Source organism: Vigna unguiculata, chromosome 5 (genome assembly GCF_037176805.1).
Source record: "Vigna unguiculata cultivar grain cowpea cultivar isolate G323 ecotype 2 chromosome 5, ASM3717680v1, whole genome shotgun sequence".
NCBI lineage: Eukaryota > Viridiplantae > Streptophyta > Magnoliopsida > Fabales > Fabaceae > Vigna > Vigna unguiculata.
In genome coordinates this window covers 5,493,880-5,518,704 of record NC_140796.1, presented here as the reverse complement: position 1 = coordinate 5,518,704, position 24,825 = coordinate 5,493,880, and the positions used below count along the sequence as shown (strand labels likewise).

Below are 24,825 nucleotides of genomic sequence, written 5' to 3'. Positions count from 1 at the left end.
ATACACTATTATTTTTTCTACATTCATAAAAAAAAATACAAAAAGCTCATTAGATAAAAAAAATAATGTTTTCATTATCAAATAAGACAAAAAGACATGAAAGGAAGAGGACAAATGAGAAATATAATGGGTTTATGTCTAACTTTTTTCTTCTTTAAAAACAAAAAGAAGACACATGAGAGTGGGAAATTATTACAATTTGTGAAACACTAAAAAGACAATGAAAAGGAAAATAAAAATTAGGTTAATAAATATTTGGTTTAATTATTCTTTTGATTCATGCTTTCCTTTAAAAATGTTAAGTTGGTCCTCCAATTTTTTTTTTAGTCTCAATTTGGTTCCAATTTTTGAGAAATTGATCGTCTTGTATGATAAATTTTGTTAAATTTCTCGAAACATATCAATGATCTTTCCATTAAAATTGAAACGGTTAATATGGATGATTTGCTTTGTTGGTAAAATTAACCTAATCCTATTATTAATTTTTAAATAAAATCAGGGGTCAAAAGAATAATTAAACCTAAATATTTTTATTTTTTATTATATTTAATTTTATGTTTTTTTATGTTTTATATTAAATGTTATGTTTAAATAAAAGAAATAAAAAATAAAAAATTTAATTTTTATTAATTTTTAATATATATTATCTATAATTTAAAAAAATTAATAAATTTTAAATATATTTTTAAATTATATATATATATATATATATATATATATATATATGTAAAAAAAATAAAAAATAAAAATCTTGGGGGGACCAGGGCTCCTCCCTGCCTCCAAATAGCTCCGCCACTGATGATAGTTAATATTGTAATTATATGACCCCTACTATTTCATATTAGAGTTACCTCAATACTAAAAATGGAGAATATTAATAAGTATAGTTAATACAAAAATATTTCAATAACATATGTTGTTTGTACTTTTTCGTTTAATAATTTACTTTTGATATTATTTTTTAGTTAAAATTTTTATATTTACTATTAATATAAATAACATAATTGCATATGTTGTTTGTACTTTTTCGTTCGATAATTTACTTTTGATATTATGTTTTTAGTTAAATATTTTTATTTTACTTAAAACTTAACTTATTTTGTATATATTAATTTTGATATTATAATATTAAACCATTATAAAATGTTTTTATTATATCATAAACAGAAATTTTATTTTGAAAAAAAGAATTATATTAAAAAAGTTATTAAAAATAAATAAATAATAAGTATTTTCTTATTATCCTTAAATAATTTAAAATTAAAATAAAAAATAGAATTATGTTTTAGATCTTCCCAACATTTTTTGTTATTATTTAGTCTTTGTAATTTTTTTCCACTTTTAAATATTTTACATTTGGTCAGTAGTGTTTGTATTCCTTATTATTAATTATAATTAATTTAATATAACAAATATAAAAATTTAGTTATAAAAGTTAAGTTATTTTAAGGGCATATAAGGGTTTAAATATCAAATGAATTATCTACAATTAAAAAGAGATACACATAGGCGTAAAACATGTGTTTCCATTAGTATTAATTAATATTTTTATTTTTAATCTTAAAATAATCCTAATTAAGTATAATAATTAAGAAAGAACTATTATACACTTGCAAATAGTTTTTAAAGGATTTAAAGTAGACAAAATGATATTCGTATAAGCTAAAACCATATTTAAATCTTTAATAAAGGTAAAATGATATCATGTTAATCTCATGACAAAAAGAATATAAATCGTACTTTCCCAAATTCAGACGGCAGTCTCTTATTCTTTCATAAAAAATTTATCTCAGTAATTTTTTACATTTAAATTATGTATTTGGAACGTAAATTTCATACTTTAAAATATATAATTTATAATACTTCTTTATTTTAAAATATATAATTTGAAGTTCAACTTTTTTTTATTCCGAAATATATAATTTAAAATACAGTTGTTAATATTTTTGAATAAAATTTTATTTTGTATTTTTGAATGTAAAATTTCAAATAAAAGAAAATTATTTCAAATTACATTTTTTTAAAATATAAAAAAAAATTATAAAGGTGCATGTTAAAATGTTAAATTTATGGATGGAGGTGCATGGCCAATTCAGATTTGTAAAAGGTTAGAAATGCATCAATATGAGAGTGATGAGTCATGCGCCTTCGGTAACAGTATTCACAGTATTAGTTAGGCTTTTACTCCTGGCACCCCATAACTTATTTGTGCACTACTTCAAATCTTTAAAGTCACCATTTTATCATGTTTTGAAAATTCCGTTCTAAGAGTATCGTTTAAAAAAATGTTATGGAAATCTTGTTTCGAAAAGTCCAAAACGTATATAATAACTTTCAGAACAAATTTTTCCGAAACATAATGCATTTTGAAAAAAATATATATATAAAATCTGAAAAGGCAGTGACAACGGCAATAATGATATGGTGCAATGATGAAGAGTTTTTTCCTACTATTGGAATGCAGTTAGTAATTGTATAGATGCTTGAAGAAATAACCGTTTAATTTTAGTTAAGATTTCGGGTAAAATTTTATTAAAAATAAAATGAAATGAATAAAGAAAATAATTATTAATGAATAGAAAAAAATAATTATATTATAAAGAATATAATTGATATTATAAGATGTGAACATAAAAAAAAGTAATCCTCTTTATATATTTTTATATATTGTTAATTACTTCTGGATTTTCTACAAAAAAAAAAAACAGCACAATTTAAAACTAACCAACTTAATAAGAAAGGAGATGATTCCGTTCACGTCAATTAGATCTCTTATTATGTCATCAACATTATTTTGAGAAAAAAGGAGAAAAATCCAAATCTTTAACATAATTTTGTAATTAAAAATGTAAACAACATAATTCGTTAAAACTATTTTCTCTAAACTAAACAATAACAAAAATTATAAGACAAATACATAATTGTAGCATATAACTGATTGAGTTTGAATTATCATGTTGAACAAGAACAAATAAACACCCCTAATAATGGAAAATAAAGAAGTGAAGAAAACTAAATAGAAAAAGGATCTTATTGTATACTTTATAGTTACTGGTTGCAAATACAGCAAAAATACAGAACCCCAGAATCCACTCTGATATATATATACACAAACAAATAGTGAGAAATTTTTACAAGAAAAGGAAAGCAGTAAATCAACACAAGAAAAAGATCTGTGAACATGAATGCTGGGATCTAGAAATAGGTAAATCTGACCAAAGAAATTGCATTTGAAGAGACATGATATATGGTGTATCTTTCTGTCAAAACCTCATTTTTCTTCTCACAGATACCCCATGGCTGAACCTTCTAAATTAATGACTTCGTCTTTGCACCATGAATTGAAAATGAATCTGTAGCTACCATCATCTAACCAAGCATCATCCAATGAACTTCATCTATCATCCATCCATTTAAAGGCATTGATTTTAAAACAAACGAACTAATTCATTGTCTGGTCAAAATATCATCTCCTGTAACACCAAAGGAAGAACAGTATTGTCAACAACCAAAAACAGTATTCATCATCTCCATAACCAAAATATCATAATTGATTTGCTACGTAAAAATATCACAACCAAAATATCATAAACATCAATCAAGTAGTTCATTCTACTTAGTGTGAGAGTCCTAACATGGGACCCCTTTAAAAGGAGGACAACTTTCAACTAGAGCATCAATTGTTAGACTTAAACACAAGAGAATCCAATTAGAAAGACTAATTCATTAGGTGAGAGAACCTCAAGCATAAGTACCAGATCAAGAACATCATTCTACTCAATGTAGAACTCTAATATATTATTATGACACTTAGGGCATGTTTGAATCAACTCATTTTGAAGAAACAATCATTTATTTTTACCAGTTTCCAGAGATAACTATGCAAAATAAGCAATTATCTTTCCAAACTTATGCATTTCCAAGCAAAGATTATGAAAACAAGTCTAAGATGAGGTTTTTCATGTAACAGAGAATTAATGCAAAAGCCATACCTGATCACATATAGGACAGGAGTCACTTCTTTCCATCCACTCAAGAATGCAGGATAGGTGAAAATGGTGTTCACATTTTGTCAAATCTCTAGGATTTTCAACATCATATTCTGCATTAGAAATTGAAAGATATAAAATTATTACTTTTGTCATCTGTGTGTGTGAGAGAGGATTCATTCCTCTTGATTTGCACGCCTGAAACATGGAAAATCTAACTGACATTTACTTTTAATTACACAAGCAACTGTACCTTCAAGACAAATTGGACAGACATCCTCTTCTTCTACCAATAATACTTTACTTTCATTTGGTTTTGATAGTTCTTGCTTCCTTGGAGATGTTGGACTGGAGTTGGTTTGAGCTTTACAATTTGATTCTTCAACATCTTCACGTGTAATTAAAGCTTCAAAACTACTAACTGTTTCCCTGCCAGATTCAGAATATGTTGTTGATGCAGAACCTCCCAAAACCGTGTCATAAGGAAGAGGCACAGGAGGGGGCTGGAAAGTATCAGGCACAGATGCTTCCAGGTTCAAACCAACCAGAAATCCAGCATTGAGTGAAGCATTTGTGCCATCATTAGAGGTTAAAGACTCGCGCTCTTCAAAAGTCGGCGGGCACTGCAAACATGATTTTTTTTTTTTGGGGGTTGGAATCATAAGTTCTTAACTTATAAACCATAATCTAAAACAACAAACTAATATCAAGATCAGATTACTATTGTGGAAGTACTCAAAATCAAGAAGAACAATGAAAACAATCCATTTTTCACTACAATTCAGGCAGTATTCCCATTTGACCTCCATTAGAGGATCATGCATTCATCTTAAAGAAAGAAAAAGCAAAAACCATAGGTCTTTTACGAAGAGCGAAATATATTGCATAGTATCCATAACAATTTTGTTCAAGCTCCTAAGAAATTTTTGTAAATTGCAATATGACATTGAAATTCTAAGATGATAATGATACACTCATTCTCTTTAGTAATATAAAAGCCACGTCCAAGCATAGCAAATATCAATTTAATTGCGAAGGTAATTACAGGTGTTTATTTGACTTCCTCATCATTTATCCACCAAAACTAAGTGGTAACAAAAATAAATAATCTAAGAGAAAATCATTTTAACAAAAAAAGAAGAGAAAAATGATTCCTTTTTAACTTTAACAATATTCCATTATTTAGCATCTGATCACACATCTTCCCCAACATCTCATTCAATTAGCAGCTATTCAAAATCACTGAGTGTCATGAATGTGATTGCTGGCAGATGCCTAACTTGGTTCAACAGTGAAAGTAATATTCACTAGCACTCCTTTTTGCAAAACATCTGATATTATGTGACAACATTGTGCTGAAGTTCAAAAAGCAGCAGTAAACCCATGTTGCTAAATTATTACATAGGACACTGTTTGATCTTTCAATTAAGTGAACATTTCATCCAAAAAAGTTGCAATCTAGTTAACAAAATAAAGCAGAAATAGTATCTTATGATGCTTTTAGAGCAGGATAATTATGAAATAGTTTTAATTTTCCTTCACATAGTTCTTCGCCCCATCATTGCTAATGCTAATGATTAAAAGATTACACGGGTGAGATGTAGTAAATAAAAATGCTGGAGTGAGATTAATAGAAAAATTCTTATCGGCTACCATACGGCCTAAGTTACAAATTAGGTAAGAAAGGATAGAAAACTACTAACATAGTAATACACTGGTGCCCCTTGCAGATTAGGTTTTCTGGCAGAACAACAGCAACCTCCCATTTTCTACTAATTATTTTGTTATTTAATCAAAACACTCATTGACAGTTTCATTCTCTTCTGTTGTTTGAAATGAAGCTGGGATCAGATCAGAGGCCACCAAACTTTGTGCATCTATTCTGCTTTCACAAGCCAACAAAAAATATCAAGGATTAATCCACATAATAAACAAAACCAATTCCATAAAGCCACAATTACATCAATAGAAACTTCAAATTACTGAAGCAAACACAAAGTGATAAATTAGACGTTATAGGAAGCAAAGGCCTACATTTTGAGAAACGATTCTAGAATTCTTTAGATTTCCATTGATATTATTGCACATAATAAGGCCATAGAACTATATATTACAGGATAAAACTCAGAGTTTCTTAGATGATTTTTTAATTGACCTCCAATTAGAATTAGGGTTTTACCTCAATAATCTCCATGATAAAAAAACATTAAAAGGAAGCATAGATTATTGGGGGTGAAATTCCAATTCTGTTGGAAAACAACACCAAACCAAAAGCAACAAAGGAACTCCCTTTAAGCTGTGTCCTAGATTATAATGGTTGCAATAGAGTATACCGCAAATATCTTGACATAGAACATCAATCTCCTTGTCTATCATGAATATATTTTAACCAAAACCACCAAAACCCGGTTACAGATTACTTGAGCTAGCATATAATTTCCTAAAAAAATAAAATAAAAAACACTTACAAGAAGAAAAACCATCAAAAATCCAAATAGTCAATACTATAGAGAGAAGAAGAGGGGCACCCTCCAAAAAAAATCACAACCACACACATCATAACAGAGGAAACGCCTTGACCCAGAAAACCAAAACAGCCGAAAACAGCAACCCTTTTGAGAGAACAAGAAAAGGAAGGAAATGAAAAGCGTCACAGTCAAATTCAAAGCATGAAACCCTATTTAGAAGGCAAAAAGGGTGGATAAAACTCAAGTAGATGACCAATACACTCCATAAGAGCTGAGAAAGTGAAGGGTAGAAGCAAAAAACTTACCTTTTCGGAAAGAGTAGATGAAGAGAAGGGTGAGAAACTGTTGAGGAATTGGGTTTGTTTCAGGAAGGTGAGTATGACTTTGGTTATGGTTCTGTGTATCTTTGTTTGATTTTGGTTTGTTTTTTCCTCGTCGACAGAACACAGTACAATATTTGTATGGAGACTATTATTTCTAACAAAATACTTCGTACAATTTCAGTGTCATTGAAAATTAAAAATTTGACTTTACTGTTGATTTGTGGAAAAAATTCGTAGTTGCTAAAATTTAATTTGTTTTTGTTAATTGAATTAATTTCAAAGTTTGAAATTGTCCTATTTTAAATTTCGAAATTTAAATTAGTTTGATTAATTCCTTCATAATTTCAATTTTCTATTAATTTTCCTGTGATATTTATTTTTAAACTATTAATTAAAATTTCTCAAACATCTTACTAAAAATAAACTAGAAATATAGCTACCGATCATTTTGTAATATTTATTACTTAAAATTAAAACAATAATTTTTTTATGGTAAATTTGTAAAGAAGGTTAATGGTTATTTACTCAAATATTTGATTTAAAAATTAGAGTTTATTATGTAAGCACATTTATAAATAAAATTACAACTCTTTATTCCATACACACTTGTACCAGTTACTTACAAAATTATTAATGCCAAGTTCTTATTTAAATAATTAGGTTGATAACAAAACTTTAACTTAATTGTTCCACTAAAGCACATAAATAAACTCGTTAGTTAAATTCAAATGTTTTTTGCATAGTTGAACTCATTTATATACAATGCTATATTCACTTTTACAGTTTGCATTGTTTTTGTTCTTTTTAGCTTGAATTAATTCATTACGATAAAATTTATATTATTAGTTTGTGAGAATATTCTGGAAAAAAAATAAACCATATATATTGAAAATCATTTTCTTATTAGGCAATGTTTTAGTGTATATATAGTTAGTTCAATACAATGTGTTAAATTATTATAAGAGGATCCTAAAAAATCATTAATAAATATTTAATAGTGTATCCTGGCCCAGTTAGGCTTCTGTGATGACTATTTTTTTCCTATTTACCAAGTACATTAATTATAGTAATCATCTTTTATTATTTTTAATTTTGTTTATTATGATTTCAATCCCATCATGACTTTTATATTAGAAAAAGTCAACTCAAATTGTTTCTAGCTTAGGCTTTGGGTTAGGGCTGCTGAACATGATAAAGACTAATAAGTGAATGTTGAATTCAAACAAATAGAATAACTCTTAATTTCAACGATTTTATTATGCTAAAAAAAATAATGGTATTTTGACACTAAAAACATTTCTATTCTCATTTGATGCTATTTTTTTTTTCAAAAATTCAAAATATTACTTTTATTAAGATTATTTTACCTCTATGAAGAGTTGTTAAATGGTATAAAATGATGTCAAATAAAAAAAAAACAACTAACATTGTGTATTATATAAGCATTTATTTTCATGAATTATTATGCAGAAAAATGAAATAATTGAAATTGAAAAATGATAACCATATTTCCACCGATTCATATTACTCAATCGAGTAAATTACCCTATAATAATAAATATATTATCAATTATCAATGGTCAACGTAGGACAAATTCTATTTTTAAATCATGCCATACCATTTTTATTAACAATTTGTCAACAATATTTTTTATAATAACATAGGTGCAAAGTGATTAATTATGAATGTTCTATTAAAGTGATTTATGAATTATATCTTAACTATTTATTTAACGATTTTAGTTTCCATAATTTACTAGAATGATAATTTATTAAAAATATTTTATACAGTGACATAATTAGGTTTGTGGGTTAATATAAGTTGATCAACTCATGTTGTATTAGGTTTCGGTTGTTTCATTTTCTAACTACAAAGACAAGAGACTATGTCGGTAACGAATTTTCTTGATTAGTCACGAGATTAAAAAACAAATGAAGGTGACGAAATCATCATTAATTAGCTTAATAATAAGATAATAGCAATTGATTATTCAAGTACAGTTTTGTCTTGAGCTTAATTCTTTCTGGATTATAAATTATTTAAAATAATTCATCGGCTACCACTTTAAGGTGTGTTGCATGAAATGTAGAACTTGGGTCCACAAACAACATTATCAAAATTTGGTGATGTGAAATAAAATATAATAATTCGGACATAATAATTTTAGTTTTACCAAAAAAGACATAATAATTATAAGGATAATAAAAAGAATTAGAAGCCTTTGGTTTTCAGATTTTAAAAGTTCTCAAATTTATACCTTTATTTTATTTCTTAACGCGAAAAACTTATTTTTTATAACTAAAAATAGCACTATGTTTTTGTCCATTAACTTTAAGTGAAAATTAAAATTAGTTTCATTTTAGAAATTTTGAACAAATTTAGTCATTTAACTATGTAAATATGTGAATTTAGTCCTTTTAACTAAATTTTATTAAGTTTATTTGATATTTCAAATACATTTCATTATAGTATTTTAGTTTGTTTATACCATATGTTCGTTTTGATATTAGCTTAAAAACGCGTTTTAAACTTCAAATAAACTTAAACAAATTTGATTTAAAGGACTCATGTATTTCTAAAGATAAAAGACTAAATTGGTTAAAGATTTTCAAAACAGACTAATTACAATTTTCACTAAAAATTGAAGTACCAAATCATATTTAACCCTTGGAAAATAAAACTTCCAAAAATTTTAAAGACCCGGCTTGCTTCATCAACAAAAAGAACATTTGATCTAGGTTTAGCCGTTTGTTTGCATAATGGTTTATTGATTTTATTATTATTTTTAACAAGGACAAATTTTTTATGTTGTTGGTAGAATTGAAAGAATTTTATATAACTAATAACACATTTGGATAACAACAAAATTGGATTCACATATATTTTAAGACTACGAGGGTATTAAAGAAATGAGAAAACAACTTGGTAATGATGGGTACAAGATTCCTTTGGACTTTCTTTCATACTTAAGAAATAATAAATTAGGAAAAGACAGCAATATAAACTCAAATTATAAACTATGTAACATATAGACATAAATATTAACTTTTCAATAATTATATTGTTCTAAAAGCAATGATAATAATAATATCACATGTTTTAAGGATAATTTTAATTAAGTTTATTATGATTTAAGTGAGAAATGAATTGTTATACCATAATGATCATACTTATTAATGATAATAGAGATGAAATTAGTAATAAAAATAATTTAATTTAACTTTGGTAGTTAAAATCTTTGTTATTACCACATCAATTCTTAATATTTCTCTTTTCAGATTTTTTTTTATATTTAAACTCATCCATTTTCACTCCAAATTTTCCTTTAAATATAAATACTCATAAATGTCATACGTAAGCTTTAAAGTATGTTTTTAAATGTCAAAAGAACTTAAAAGTAGGACCTAAGATGTCTATGCACATTAATAATATATAAGGGAATAATTTGTTTTCGGTAAAAGATTTGGTACGAAATCTTACACATAATCTAATTAGTAATCTTTTTTTTTTTATTTAGTAAATAACTACCAATATAATCGTTCATAAATTATGACTTAATAGTTTTATGATAAAATACATATCATGCAAAACTTTTAATTCCATAAAGAACATACAAGTTAAGATGTGCTAAAATTTTGAATTTTAATTTAACAAAGTACGGTAATGGTAAACTTATATAAAATTTGATGAGACAAAAATCAACATTCAAGGTATAAAAGATGAGAAATAAGAAATGAAATGGCAGAAAATAATATATTGACTAATAATTTATGTATATTGTAGGAATTAATTGAAATTTGAAAGTACCTTTAGTGATTGAAATGATGATAAATGATTAAGTCTAAGGTTAAATTGAAAATAACTGACATCATAATTATTGAAAAGGTAAAAAAATTATCTTTTACTTTTGACTATCACATGTTACACACTCATGCATACAACTTAATTCTCACATATAGACATAAATATTAACTTTTTAATAATTATATTGTTCTAAAAGAAAATCTAGCATCACATATTTTAAGGATAATTTTAATTAAGTTTAATCGTTTATTATGATTTAAGTGAGAAATGAATTGTTACTATAATTACTATGATATTGTTACCATGATGATCACACTTATTAGTGATAATAGAGATATGACATTAGTAATAAAAATAATTTAATTTTAACTTTGGTAGTCGAAGTCTTTGTCATTGCCACAACTATTCTAAATATTGTAAATCTTATATTACATGGGTGTCATGCAACAAGTTAAACTTCTCCACTAGTATTTTTTGGTATTGTTTCTTTGTTTAGTTTTAAAAATATATTGATATACACTTATTTTAATGTGTTAAAATATATATATATATATATATATATATATATATATATATATATTTTAATATATCAACGTCAGTATATTTTAAAGACTCATCAGAAGTACAATATTAAAATCTAAGTAAAAAAATCCAAATCGTCTTGTAAGATTCTCCACATTTTAATTTTCATAAATCAGAAAACAGGAGCAAGTTACAACAAATTGCTGCAGTAAATTAGATTCGTCATGTTGGATTGTTTTATTTTTTTTTTACGAGAAAGGTCTCTAAATATGATACAGTTCAAACGCAAGTTATGTTCTAAATCATAAGTAATAACATAAACAAAGCTCCTTTATCCTATGACAAAAATGTAGCCATAGTTTGATTCTTTATCCTAGACACAATCATGCCAAAATTGATAAAGAATTGCAGAAACAAACCTTGTGCTAACAAGAATTTACAAGACACTTCTTTGCTTGATCATTGTTTGTTGCATCAAAATCCACTGTTGGCAGCCACACATTCTTGTGCCACCTTCACATAAACTCACCACAAACACTAAATATGTTAACAAAAATGATTTATGGACACTTAAGCTCAATATACACCCAAAGAAAGATATCAGAAGAGAGATAGAGATAAATGAAAGTTATCAATTGGGTGTATACATTATGCAAGTGTCCATATACCCTTGCTCAAATATTAATCTCTGATCAACCTCTCTCCCCTTTCTACACTAACCTTTTCCTCTGACTTTATTCTAACCACTTCTTGGAAGTGAATCCTGATGAGTCAGTTCATAGTTTCCATCTGCAGGATGCGTTGTCTCACTGTCCTCAATATTTGCTTTTGAACAAAGGAAGAAGAAAGAAGAAGTGTATATTGTAATATGCCAAATGCTGTAAACATTTCAAAAGGGAGTAACATGAGGAAGGGAAGAAAGAGTGAAAGAGAGGATAGATGTAATGTAACTATGTAATGGGGACGGATTCAATGACTTTTTCCTGTAACTTCGCTTAATTTTCATGTGTTGAATGACCAGTTAAAAATTGAGCAAAGTGGAAAAAAGTCACTGAATCCGTCCTCCCTGTAGTACCTGTGCCAAAACCAGTAGGATTCACTGGTTTCAAGTGTCCAGCTTATTGCTGCCATGGCCAATGCAGTAAAACCAGCAAAGGCAAAAGCCAAGTGGTACCGTCTCAAAAGTGTCTTGACAAGATTATAGAGCCATCGCTTTATAGTTTGGAAACTGCAGTGGAAGTTCATCACTATCACTTAATATTTGAGAGAATAGATAATTGTGTTATGTTTACATTGCTATCAAATACTGTAGAATGTTTATATACATGAATTACATAATCAACCTTTAGTCACTACAATGAGCTATCTAAGGAAACTAGCAAAGCACCAAGGAAAACAATGAAATCTGATTAATATCTGCTAAATGAATTACCTTGTTTGCCATCATTTCCACAAATGAATCATCCTATATTCATATAATTTGACACTCTCAGACTTTACTAAATCACACAGTCTTTGTAAATATTTGCTGGATACTAACTAGTGATTTATGGAACACACTCTGAACAGTAGCATATAGCCAGGTTATGCTACAATTAGCACAACAATGAGGCTGGGGGTTCACAACAATAGCTAACCATGAATAGACAGTAGATGCAATGAAAATTGTTGCTAATATATCAATCTAATATTGTATATATTATTGAAATATATTTATATCTTGGTATAGAGAACATACCAGTGAGAGAAGTTGAATGAGATTCCAGTTGGAAAGGAAAGGGACCTATACTTTGTTGAGATTTCTATCAACCATCCAACAAACAAACCAAGAGCACCAATCACAATCACAAGCATAACATTGGAAGACCTGCACAATTCAGCATAGAAAAATATGAAAAGGACCTTAACACCTTTAATGATTCAGAGGGTGGGTCTAAATTATCCTTCTACTAGTTCATGTACCTGGTTGCTTTTGTTGCAGCCATTAGGGCAGTAAGGATAGCAACAGCTGTGTGGATTGCCCTCTTAAATACTTCATCAATGGTAGTTAGATAAAGAAAAGTGCTAATCACAGCCATGAATGAGAGCCAGAAGTCCATGAACTGAAACATTGATATGTAAAGCCTTAGTAAACTCTCAGAAACATAAATATAGCCATTTTTGGATGACATTGTATTTAAGGTCATCGGTCATAATACAAAATCTAATTTTCTTCTTCTTGTTTTCGCTTTATATATTTTCAGAAAGAGTGAGATGAAGCTCTAACCTGTAAGACATTATAGCTCAATGCACACCAAGTGCCAACATCACACGCATGATATAGTCCACTTGAAATCCCACTGGATGTGTATAAAACCCATTCTGCTAATGCCTGTATTAAAGAAATTATTTACAGGTTTCATAAACTAAATAGGGTATGTAAAAGCAAAAACATTTATATAGTGATATAAAGAGTTATCAGTAGTAGCAATAGTGAAGGGAAAGAACCACCTTCTTCCGAAGGGCCCAATAGGCAGGAAGTATGGCTGCAGCATTTGATACAATGAGAAAAATTGATTGTCGTACATGCCCTACAATTTAAAAAAAAAAAACTGGAATAAGGAATCTGTTCACCATATTAATGAGCCAATTTTATGAGTATAAAAAATGAGCAATCACCTTGATGTGTTACAATCTCAATGCTGCAGTCAAAGCCTCCATGGTTTCGATCACAAGAGCAGAAGCTGATGCAAACAAGTAAATGTTCAAACAGGTAAATTCCTTAATGGTTTGGTGATCAGATGCAAATATGAAATATGGAAACTCCACCATATGACATTGACTTTTTCTTTTTACATGTGTCTCAGTCACTACCAAGGACTTTCATGGTCCTTGTTTTAGCAACTTAGGAAAACAAATGGAATGTAAACACAACTGATAAATTAACAAGCTAAGAGGGCTTAAGAAAAACCTGTAAGATGTTAGTCCACTAGCGTCAAACGAAAATTTACAGTCTCCATGAGAGGAACATCGCTTTGGGCATCGCTCAAGTGAAATGGACATGATATTTAGCCCTTTTATGGAGTCATTGTTGCTACTAAGATGTCTTAGACCAAAGCCCCAAGTTCCTTCTCTAGCATACATAATATAAAAGTTAACTTTGGTATCACTTGAGTCATACAGCGTGAAAAACATAGATGGGTCACTTCTCCTGGTCTTGTTAGCATAATAATAGTCCCAGCTATCTAGAGATGGTAATCCACCAAATCTAGCATACACTTCATAACCAATCTTTGTATTTGAGGATAGCTGTATGTGAATATTTCCTCCAGCAGCACCGCGAGGAATGTCCAAAAGAAAGTAAGTCCAAATGCTATCAGATTCTCCAATGTATGATGAGTTTTTTAAAAGTGGCTCAAGAGGGAAATTGGCAGAATCATAAGGTGCTCCACCAACTGGTAAATAATAGGATTCAAAAGGGGTTGAACCTCTCCTTAGAAATGTCTGCAGACAACCATTCTCTTCTTGTCAATAATTTATTCCAGTGCATAATAGTATTTTCAAATATCACAACATAGTACACATCTTTACGTAATAGTAGTAAACCAACCAAGAAAAGAAACCATTTCAGTATCCTGTTGGTTGAAACTTAAAGAAAAGGACCAACAGACCAAAATATTTATAGGTTTAAAACCCCTTTCTACAGGCATAGAATAGTTTAAGTCTTAAAAGTCTAAAGCAGAAGTTTTTATCTGAGTAAAGAAGCCAATAAGTGAACTCCAAATTGACAAGCACAACATGTATACTGATGTTTTCAATGTGATAGTGAGAAGACATTCCAATTTCTGCATGATACATTCATCTCTATTAGTTCACACATCACATGTTACTTACCAGAGTGTATAATTTGCTAACAGAAAGTTAATATTTATACTTTAATGTTCTTTTCAATTTCTGGATTACAGGATATAGCTATATTTGATCATATCCTGATTCTACCTATTAAATTTCTAGGCCTAAAATGCAGTTTGCAGTTCCAAGGAATATCCCACAAACACAATTTGATCTTGATATAAAGGAAGAACCAGAGGTGACAGCATCATGCAAAGAATTCGATTACTACCTGAAGCAAGTAGCTATCCATTATACAATTTGGTCCAGCTTTTCCAAGTGGACATTGAAGCACTTGCGATTCCACCGAATAGCAAACTCTTACATTGCTAACCTGAGTTTTTGTAAGATTGACTGGCACTATACTAATATACCAACGGCCAATCAATGGTGAATGAATAACCAGGGGACTTTTAGCTATATCAATGGAATAATCATTTGAAGTCACCGAAGGCATAGCACCATGGCGGACAAAACACATTAAACTAACATCATTCAATGAAGTAACATTGAATCTGATATTTGTTGCCGTAATGATAATTTCTTCTGCCACATTCATTATGTCCAGGGAGAAGAAGTTTGGCACACCTTCATGAACACAAAATGCTTCAGAATTACTTTTGCAGGTCACCAAATTTTCCAACAATGACTTGTTCACTTTAGTTTCCAAAGCATTAGAGAGATCAGATGATTTGCACGAAAGTGGATAAACTGTACTGTTACAGAAATCTCCCCTCATCATTGAATTTGTGCATGCTTCCACACTTATATTGGCAATAAAGGAATATGATGGACCGCGGATAATCTGCAGAAAGAGGAGTAATTGTTTATCCATCCACATGTGGTCAATGCATCAAGAACTTTGTTAAGGGATATAGATACGTCAACTAAATTGTGATTAAAAAACAAAAAGCACAATTTTCGTTAGTCATGCGCAGTATTGTGAAAAGCTGGTAACTTTGCCAACATTATATCAACCTTTGTAGTCTGCAAATGTATTTAAAAGACTGCATGTCAAGGATAACAAACTTTTCATAGTAATGAAACATAATTTAAAATTTCTTTTTGGATAGAAGTTACATATCATGATAAACTTTACCATCTTTGATTGTGTCCTTGTAGGTCCAATTCCATTGAAAAGACCAATGTACCAAACACCTGGAGATATCTGAATAAGAATTTGTTATGCTTACTCTGTAAATATTATAAAACAACAAAACAAAGTTCACTAATGATATAAAATTAATCATGTGTGGTGCAAGGTAGAGTGGACAAGTACATAGTCTACATTTCAAGCCCTAGCGGGCATTAGAGGGGATATGTTGAACATATAAAGCCAATATATGTTAACAAACAGCTTAAACTTTTAAGACAGATGTTCCTTGACAATAGGAATTACAATTTTAAGGAAGATATACCTATGTTAATAAAAGCAAAGGGAGACACTGAGCAATCAAAAAACTTACTTCAAGTTAAAAGGGCCTATACAACAATACCTGATTGTTTGTCAGTTTCATAGTGATATTTTTCTGCATGGGAAAGCACTGCTCCACATCTAGACCATTTATTCCTAAAGAAAATGGGGAACACAAAGTATTTATATTAGGGAGATGGCACTAGAAAGTTCTAAAATGATATTGTCTCTTTTTTGTTGTCAAAAAAGGAGATCGACAACGAGAGACAAAGAGCAAGTGAAAGGGGAGAACTGAAATCTGTTGTCTCCCTTTTTCTGTTCCTCCAAATGAACAATGACATTTTAATGAGTCATCAACATTCAAAGGGAAGTAAGGGGCAGAAAAGGAGAGGAAATAAAAGACTTGAATCTCGAATTAGTAATGTCAAAGTGATTCAAAACAAATCACAAGTGATAACGAAGAAACATTACTCATTCATGAGTTCAGCACCATCCGTTACCAAAGAAATCATCATAGTAGATAATGTAAATTAATGAAAGAGGTGGAAAAAGTAAACATGCACTGTCGAGTCAAGACATGTGCCTGCTGGTTTAGAAATTATGACACTAGTTTAATGAATGGTGGGAACTTGGAACACTTTAATCATATGAATGTATATATAAGGCATACTAAAATGCAATTTCTAAGCCCTTCAAAATGAGCTCAAAAATATTTCTTGAAAAGAAATTTAAGACAAATTATGTTCTTGAACTTCAATTAGGAAAAAAGAAAGTATATTAACTTTAGTCGAAAGTAGTCAGGTGGATCCCCTACCAGAAGTGGCTGAATCTTTCAGAGATGTGTTTAAGGCATCTGGTAGTGGAGGACTTCCATCTCTAAAGCATATTATTGGCAATGTGCGTATGGGAACCCTTTCAATTCTTGAGATATCCTGAAAACAATGCGCATATGAAGTCTGAACAAACGAAGGAAGTAAATAAACCAGAGACAATTAAAAGGAAAGACAAATGCAGAAGGACACTACCAAATATTAACAACTAATATTGTCGATAAAAAAAAAAAAGATGCAGGACACTCCTCAGACTTTTTCTGTGGCACTATTAAAAGCCTCTGTCACTATTATTCTAAAATGATCCTATGTACAAAGAGGTATGAATATACTTACAATATCTACATCTGACTTCAATGCTATAGACAGTGCAGAAAACCATGGCGGCAAGTCAACTGCAGCAATGGGAAACATTAAGAGACAAGTAAGATCATCCATAAGTCATCAATTCCTTATATATCAGAAATGAGTTATTTTTAATATTTAATAGTTTGTAAAAAAATGAAGAATTCACAAACCATATAACTAACTGAATCACCAAAACATAAGCAAAGGAAAAATGAGCTTCATCAGTAATCCTATCTCACCTCTGTTTTCATACGAAGCATAACGAAAGTGAATGACACGAGGCTGATTCTTATCTATTTCTTGCTCATATACGTATTCTATTGGTACTACTTAAATGTTACAAATTCAATGAATCACAAATTAGAGAACAAATGACAAACAGCCCAATAAACAAGATTGTGTAATATGTTTGCAGTGATCAAATATTGCCATATACAAATGCATTTTCTGATAGAAAAGCAGAATATTGCCATACTCTGAAATTTCTATCAGAATGACTAACAGAAAAGCATGAGACTCGTAATTGAATAAAATCAACTCCTTTATAACATATACATCGTTTACATTATTGCCAGGCTCCTAAATTTCCTTAGGCTTAATTCTTAATTCATACCTTAGCCCTCTTCTATTCAAAATCATGCCAACAGTATAATTCTTAGAAATTAAGCAGCCGAAGTAAGATCAAAGGAAAGCATGGAGAGAGAGAGTGTTGTTCTCCAATAAATTCACCTTTACATTGAAATCCAATTGCAACCCATTAAAATTTACACAAGATAGTGCTTCATGAACATCCAGACACAAGAACAAAGCACATAATTATCAGTGTGAAGAAAGGGTCAGTGCCAATGGGCTCACACACCTCTGATGTAGCGCAAATCAAAGGGCCTGAGCCTAGTCTCAGGGTAACTGAAGCTCGAAACAGTAAAGGTTTCACCTTGAGCCGTGCCCACTTCATCATTTGCAGAGAAAAGGCCAAAGGAACAGGAAAAGAGCAGCAGAACAGCGAGAACCAGATTGGGATGATACCATAGAATCAAATTGAAACCCATCTCTCTATCACTGTTGGTGTGATTTTGAGGCTATTATGAGATCATGGAGTCGCCAGAAAGTGAGTGATGCAAAAGGGTGTTAGTTGATTAATTAAATAATAATGAGAAATCTTTGTCAGTGGGAATGTGGTAAAGACAACTAGAGGGTGTGAATTATGAGTCAGGGGCTATGCTGTACTAAAAATAATCACATAATTGACACAAAATCTATGATACGATGATGCTCTTTGCTTAGTTAAGTCTTGTTGGGTTGACTTGAGTTGAAGGTGTTAGACCTCGATTACTCTACCACCTGTGATGTTTAGAATGTTCAGAACATATAAAAATAACAGAAAAAGAAGACAGGGAGAATATAATTAACGCTAACTTTTTGTTTTTTGTTTTTTCAAAAAAAAAATTATTAAAAAAATACTTAATTCTACATTATGCTTGTAATGTATAGTTTTTTGTATCATTGTTATTTTTAATATATTTCTAAATTAGTTTTAATGTAAAATGTATAGGAATATTTAATATAATATATATAATTGTTGATCTATGAAAATATGTAAATATTTGAAATATAGTAATGACAAAAACATACAGCGATGATTATATATTATTATAGATAAATCATTAATGAGTATCTTAATTCTTATTTCAGCGAAAGTAACCAAATTCGCAACCAAGGCACGTTATTTTAAATAATCGCGTAGAGAATGGTGCTTTAATTTCAATTTTCCATTTCCGTTCCTTCTATTTAACGTGTTGTGAACAGATTTAATCAACAAAAATTGAAAAAAAAATCACTTAAAAAATGTAAGATTGAATAAATAAAAAATCAAGTAAACTAAAATTAATAAAATTAAATTTTTTATTAGATTGAATCAAACTTTTTTATTTGATTTTAGAATTTAATATAAACACACACATATATATATATATATATATATATATATATATATATATATATATATATATACTATTAGCATTGAAATAAATAATGACAACTAATATCCAATTTATATTTCATTAATATATATATATATATATATATATATATATACTATTAGCATTGAAATAAATAATGACAACTAATATCCAATTTATATTTCTTAATGAAATAAGTTAAGAATTATTTTTAATAATTTTAGTTTGAACAATTTGAAATTATTGCTTTAACATTATTACAATACATTACATTTATAACATCCTCTCTCTCTATATATATATATATATTTAAAAAATTTAAAATAAAAATATAAAGCTGGCTTTGTTTTTTATAATTATACAAAGGTTAAAATATCTTTTTGGTCCCAATTTTCGTCAACTTTTTTGAATTAGGTCCTAATTTTTGCGGGGTGCTCAAATAGGTCCTAAATTTGATCAATTTGATTCAATTAGGTCCTAATTGAGTAATGCCATTTAAATTGATAACGTTTCACTGTATAATTGGCTTTTCCTTGCTACGTGTCGAAATACTAATCCTACGTGTCCGTGTTTCTTTACAATGAGGTGGTTAATTAGTGGGTTAAGCACATTAAGTTTTTAATTAAATGCAAGTAATGAAAATTAAAAAATAAAGTGTTAGGATTTATAAAAAGTCGAAGAAGCCATCTCGTGTGTGACCTTGCTCATGGTTGAAGCTTTGTTGCAGCTATGTCTCAGACCCAATCATCTTCTTCATACTGTAATAACTGCATGCAGCGTAGTGTTCCCGCTTCTCGCACCCAAGCTTTAAGACCTATTTGTGATTGTGGGCAAGCTGCAGTTCTGAGGACAACAAGAACTCCGAGAAATGTGGGTAGAAAATTATGGGGTTGTGCTAACTACAAGGTAAGATTGATTTAATTGCTATTGTTCTGGGTATGTCTGATTTAATGAATCTTTTATGTATTTTCTATTCATCAACAGCGGCAGAGTGAAGGTGGTGGTGTTTGCTGCAATTTTTTTAAATGGTGGTATGAAGATGTTGATGAAGAAAAAGAAGTTATTATTGTGAACCAAAACATGAAGATAGAAGATCTCGAGAATGTAGTTAGGGATCTGAAAAAATGCTTTAATGTATTAGCCGTAGTGGTTAGTATCGTTGGGTTGATAAACGTTGTGATGTTGGCGTTGATGCTGAAAGATTGACAAAAAAGGGTTGTAATTGTGAAGGTTCTGATGTATGAAGTTTCCAAAATTATGAATGAATTAAGTTATTTATGTTCAATCAGGTCCTCAATTGTGTTAGTTTTGTTCAAATAGGTCCCTACTTTTGTAATTGATGTTCAAATAGGTCCCTACTTTTGTAACTGATGTTCAAATAGGTCCCAAAATTTAAAAAAATTGTTTAATTAGATTGTGTACTGGATAAACTTTTCCTGTTTAATAATGTTCTGAATACAATTAATTGCATTGTAAGTCGTATAAGAATGTCAGTACTAATAAAATTATAATTCATAAATAACCAAAATCCTCATAATTGAGATTAAATAAGTTGTTGTCCACCATAATCCTGAATTAACCAACTTACAAAATGAAAAAATTTGTGATCCAATTGATCCAAAAATGGCTAATGAATTTTACAAAATAACAGCCATCAAAATTCAAACTTAAAGACCTTATTACATATACATTAAAAGTTCGCTTAAACAAGTGAATCAGACTGGCAGGGTTGGTTGTGGAGGAGCAGAAGTTGGGTCCTGAGATGGCTGGTTTGGTTGTGGAGTAGCAGAAATTGGCTCCTGAGATGGCTGGGTTGGTTGTGGAGTAGCAGAAATTGGCTCTTGAGATGACTGGGTTGGTTGTGGAGGAGCATCAGTTGGCTGTGAGGACTGTCCTTGTGTAGGCAGTTGTGGGCAATTTGTTCTATTGTGTCCCAGTTCACGACAAACTCTGCATCTTTTTCTATGGCCACCTTTTCGTAATTGGGTGTCATCTTTCCTCAACTCCCATTGTTCCAGCCTTCTCTTTTTCTTGGGTCGCCCAGGCATAATCCTTTTATGTGGAGGCATGACATATGGGAAATCAGTGGTGGGCCAAATGTTTTGTCCATTGATAGGGTAGATAATGGAGTTGTACATCTCTTCAAAAGTTGATTTTCTGAAACATAGGGGGATATAATCTGCTGCATTCAAGTTCAAGAACCTGATGGCAGCAAGTGCATGGCAGCATGGGATGCCAGTTATCATCCACTTCCTGCAGCTGCAATCTTGGGTGTCTAGGTTGACAACATACTTTTCACCTAGCACTAATAGGTGTGCAACTTCAAATACTTTCCCCCCAGCACAACTACATTACAATTCATATAGACATATCAGATTCTACAGCAGAAATCATCAACACATATGAGGTTATACATGATCAACACTTAAATAAATCATACCTTGGGATCCAGTATCTACTTTTTTTGGATTCTTCTTGTAGTCTGCTGTTTATTTTAGGACAGATTTGCCCTTCCATTTTTTCCAGCTTTTGTCTTTTAGATTGCCACCTCTTCATCATGTATATTCGTATGTCTTCCAACATTGAGATAACAGGCTTGCATCTAGCATCAACAAGCACACTGTTAAATGCCTCTGTCATGTTATTTACTACTGTGTCAGTGACAGCATTCCTAGTGAATCTTGATCTGGACCAAAACCTGTGTAGAAACAAACATTAATTATGATAAGTCAGTGTTGATATTAAATACTATAAAATAAATGAGATTTCAACACATACCTAGGTGGTATAGCAATGAGGTACTTGAAAGCATCCTCATTCTCCTTTTTAATATCTCTGATTACCCTTTCCCAGGCCACAGGGTGTGTCACAGTTGCTGCCTTCCACATTAGGTTTTTCAACTTCTGGCCACCAAACCGTTTTCTGAAATTAGAGTACAAATGCCTCATACAAAATCGTTGCTCTGCACCAGGTAATAACTCCTGAATTGCAAGCAACAGACCCTGTTTCACAACAATTATATGCATTAAAATTAATACAGTTCATGGCTATAATGTGAATAAAAATATTTGCATGAACAGATACAAACCTTTTGTTGATATGACATAAATGTACATGCCCCACAGACTTCAGGTCCTCCTAGATCATCCACTAGGATTTCCAAAAACCATTTCCAAGTCTCTTTGTTCTCTACCTCCACAATTGTGTATGCTAGAGGAAGCATCTGGTCGTTAGCATCCCTGGCCACTGCAGTTAGCAACTCGCCCCCATATTTCCCTTTGAGGAAGCAACCATCCAACCCAATAAAGGGGCGACAAAGCACAAAAGCATCTTTGCATGCTTTGAAACATGTGTAAAACCTACCAAAAACATACTCACCTTGCATTTCATCCACTTTAACTTTGACTGTGCTCCCTGGATTGCATCTCAGAATTTCATAAGCATAATCATGTATTCTTCGAAACTGTTCTTTGAATGACCCTTCCACTTGGTCTGAAGCTAAGGATTTTGCCCTACGAGCCATGGCCACTGAAATACTTGTATTCCACTTCCTCAACCCTTTTTCTCTCACATCCTTAATCTTGAATTTCGGATTTTCAATCAAAGACTTCTCTACCTTCTTGCTCAGCCATTTTGCACTCATAATCTTAAGTTTAAACTCCCTAGAACAGTTATGCCTATCAACCACTTTTCTTAGTTGCCATGTCTTGCGTAATGGAATATATGCAGCATATGCGGACCATTCACATTTTCCTTGTGCCCCCATACATTTCACCCTCACTCTTTGTTTATCATTTTTAACCCATCTTATGTTTCTACCAGAATGAACTGTATAAGTTATTATTGCTTGTTGGAAATGTTCCTTATCTATGAAATTTGTTCCCACATCCCACCTATAGTCAGCCATCGAATTTGGCATGACAAATGTGCCAAAAGGACCACAGCTCCCCCCTTCATCACCTGAACTTTCATCAGCACATCCTTCATCATCACTTTCATTAAGACTAAGGAGGTCATTTGATTGCCATTCATCTCCTGTTGTTTCTCTATCCGAAATTACATAACTACCATCTTCCTCACTGTCACTGTATTCCTCTTCTTCACTTTCATTCTCTTTTTCAATATCTTCCACCTGGTCAGACTCTTGCTCATTATTCACCTCCACACTCCCTTCATACAAATTATGATCACCATGGTCCAAACTGATCTGGACATCAACAAGTCCCTCATCCTCTTCTTGAACTCATTCCTCACCCCTGATGTGAGATTGCACCTCACAATCACTTAAACCATCACCCCCCATCTGCACTTCAACCTGAACCTCATGAACCTCCTCCTCAACCTCCATATTAACCTTCTTATGAACTTCCTGATGAACCTCTTTACGAACCTCCTCACGAACCTCCTCATGAACCTCCTCATTAACCTCCTCCTCAACCTCATTTTCAACCTCCTTTTCAACCTCCTTTTGGACCTCCTCCTCAACCTGCTGTACCTCCTTCTCAACCTCATGTACCTCCGCATTTATGTGACTGCCCTCCCCACTCTCTAACTCAGCCCCACAAAGCAAACCCTGTTCATCCTCTAAGTCGTTTTCCACAACTTCTGCTTCAAATATACCATGGACAACAAACATATGAACCTGGCCATAGTGTTTCGCAATGTGCATCATATTTATTGCACTTTTGTCATCCTCCAACTTATACATGGCATTCTCTATTGCATACCATAACTCCTTAATATTAACATACCCCATTTCCCTGATTTCTCCTACCACCTCAAAATAACTCCACGGGTCTGGGTCACAACCCCAAACAGTGGTTTCCCCACCTATGTAATTAATAGGACCAAACTGTTTAAAAATTCCACCATGGTGGACCACAACTTCGAAAGTCTCATCACACATTACAAACCACTTTTTCAAACAAGTGATATCTGGCAGATATAAAAAACATTTGTAAGCAGGGTCCACAAACACATTTAATATCGCATAAAACATTTGAAACAACACACACAAGGTCCACGAACAAAAAAGGGACCACAACTTTCAAACAAACCGCACCGACACCGACAAAGCACGCACACAACCCCAATCCACTGACAAACATGTTCAGGACAAACGAGTGGGACACTACAACGAAAATTAGAATGCCATACAATAGCAGACAATGACAACACAATAGCACAATAAAACAAACAAAACCGCTTTCGAAACCAACACCAAACCAATCAAAAACGACCAAAAACAAAATCGCAAACCACCAAAAACCAAAAACCAAAAACAAAATCGAAACCGCT

At 31.0% G+C, this 24,825-nt stretch overlaps 3 protein-coding genes across 4 annotated transcripts; all 3 read right to left on the bottom strand.

Moving 5' to 3' along the window:
- Positions 1 to 3,013: 3,013 nt before the first annotated feature.
- On the bottom strand, positions 3,014 to 6,911 carry RHB1A (RING-H2 finger B1A). 2 transcript variants are annotated; one of them, XM_028072911.2, is made up of 5 exons: positions 6,763 to 6,911; positions 5,693 to 5,871; positions 4,243 to 4,612; positions 3,993 to 4,102; positions 3,014 to 3,473 (listed from the first exon to the last, which is right to left on the bottom strand). In XM_028072911.2, the coding sequence occupies exons 2-5, from the start codon at positions 5,753 to 5,755 to the stop codon at positions 3,459 to 3,461; spliced, it is 558 nt and encodes a 185-aa protein (XP_027928712.1). In that variant the 5' UTR covers positions 5,756 to 5,871; positions 6,763 to 6,911; the 3' UTR covers positions 3,014 to 3,458. The 2 variants fall into 2 exon arrangements, with proteins under 2 accessions (XP_027928712.1, XP_027928714.1); XM_028072913.2 differs by lacking the exon at positions 6,763 to 6,911 and adding an exon at positions 6,458 to 6,737.
- Positions 6,912 to 11,385: 4,474 nt separating this feature from the next.
- Positions 11,386 to 18,883, bottom strand: LOC114185274 (uncharacterized). Its single transcript, XM_028072904.2, has 14 exons — positions 18,429 to 18,883; positions 17,558 to 17,616; positions 17,206 to 17,323; positions 16,474 to 16,547; positions 16,077 to 16,145; positions 15,210 to 15,782; positions 14,058 to 14,590; positions 13,766 to 13,830; positions 13,598 to 13,677; positions 13,374 to 13,478; positions 13,070 to 13,209; positions 12,846 to 12,974; positions 12,183 to 12,335; positions 11,386 to 11,985 (listed from the first exon to the last, which is right to left on the bottom strand). Exons 1-14 carry the CDS (start codon positions 18,616 to 18,618, stop codon positions 11,847 to 11,849), a joined length of 2,427 nt encoding a protein of 808 aa, XP_027928705.1. The 5' UTR covers positions 18,619 to 18,883; the 3' UTR covers positions 11,386 to 11,846.
- Positions 18,884 to 21,242: 2,359 nt separating this feature from the next.
- LOC114190018 (uncharacterized) lies at positions 21,243 to 24,433 on the bottom strand. The gene is made up of 5 exons (XM_085672858.1): positions 23,782 to 24,433; positions 22,616 to 23,697; positions 22,306 to 22,529; positions 21,968 to 22,225; positions 21,243 to 21,873 (listed from the first exon to the last, which is right to left on the bottom strand). Exons 1-5 carry the CDS (start codon positions 24,431 to 24,433, stop codon positions 21,243 to 21,245), a joined length of 2,847 nt encoding a protein of 948 aa, XP_085528984.1.
- Positions 24,434 to 24,825: the final 392 nt, after the last annotated feature.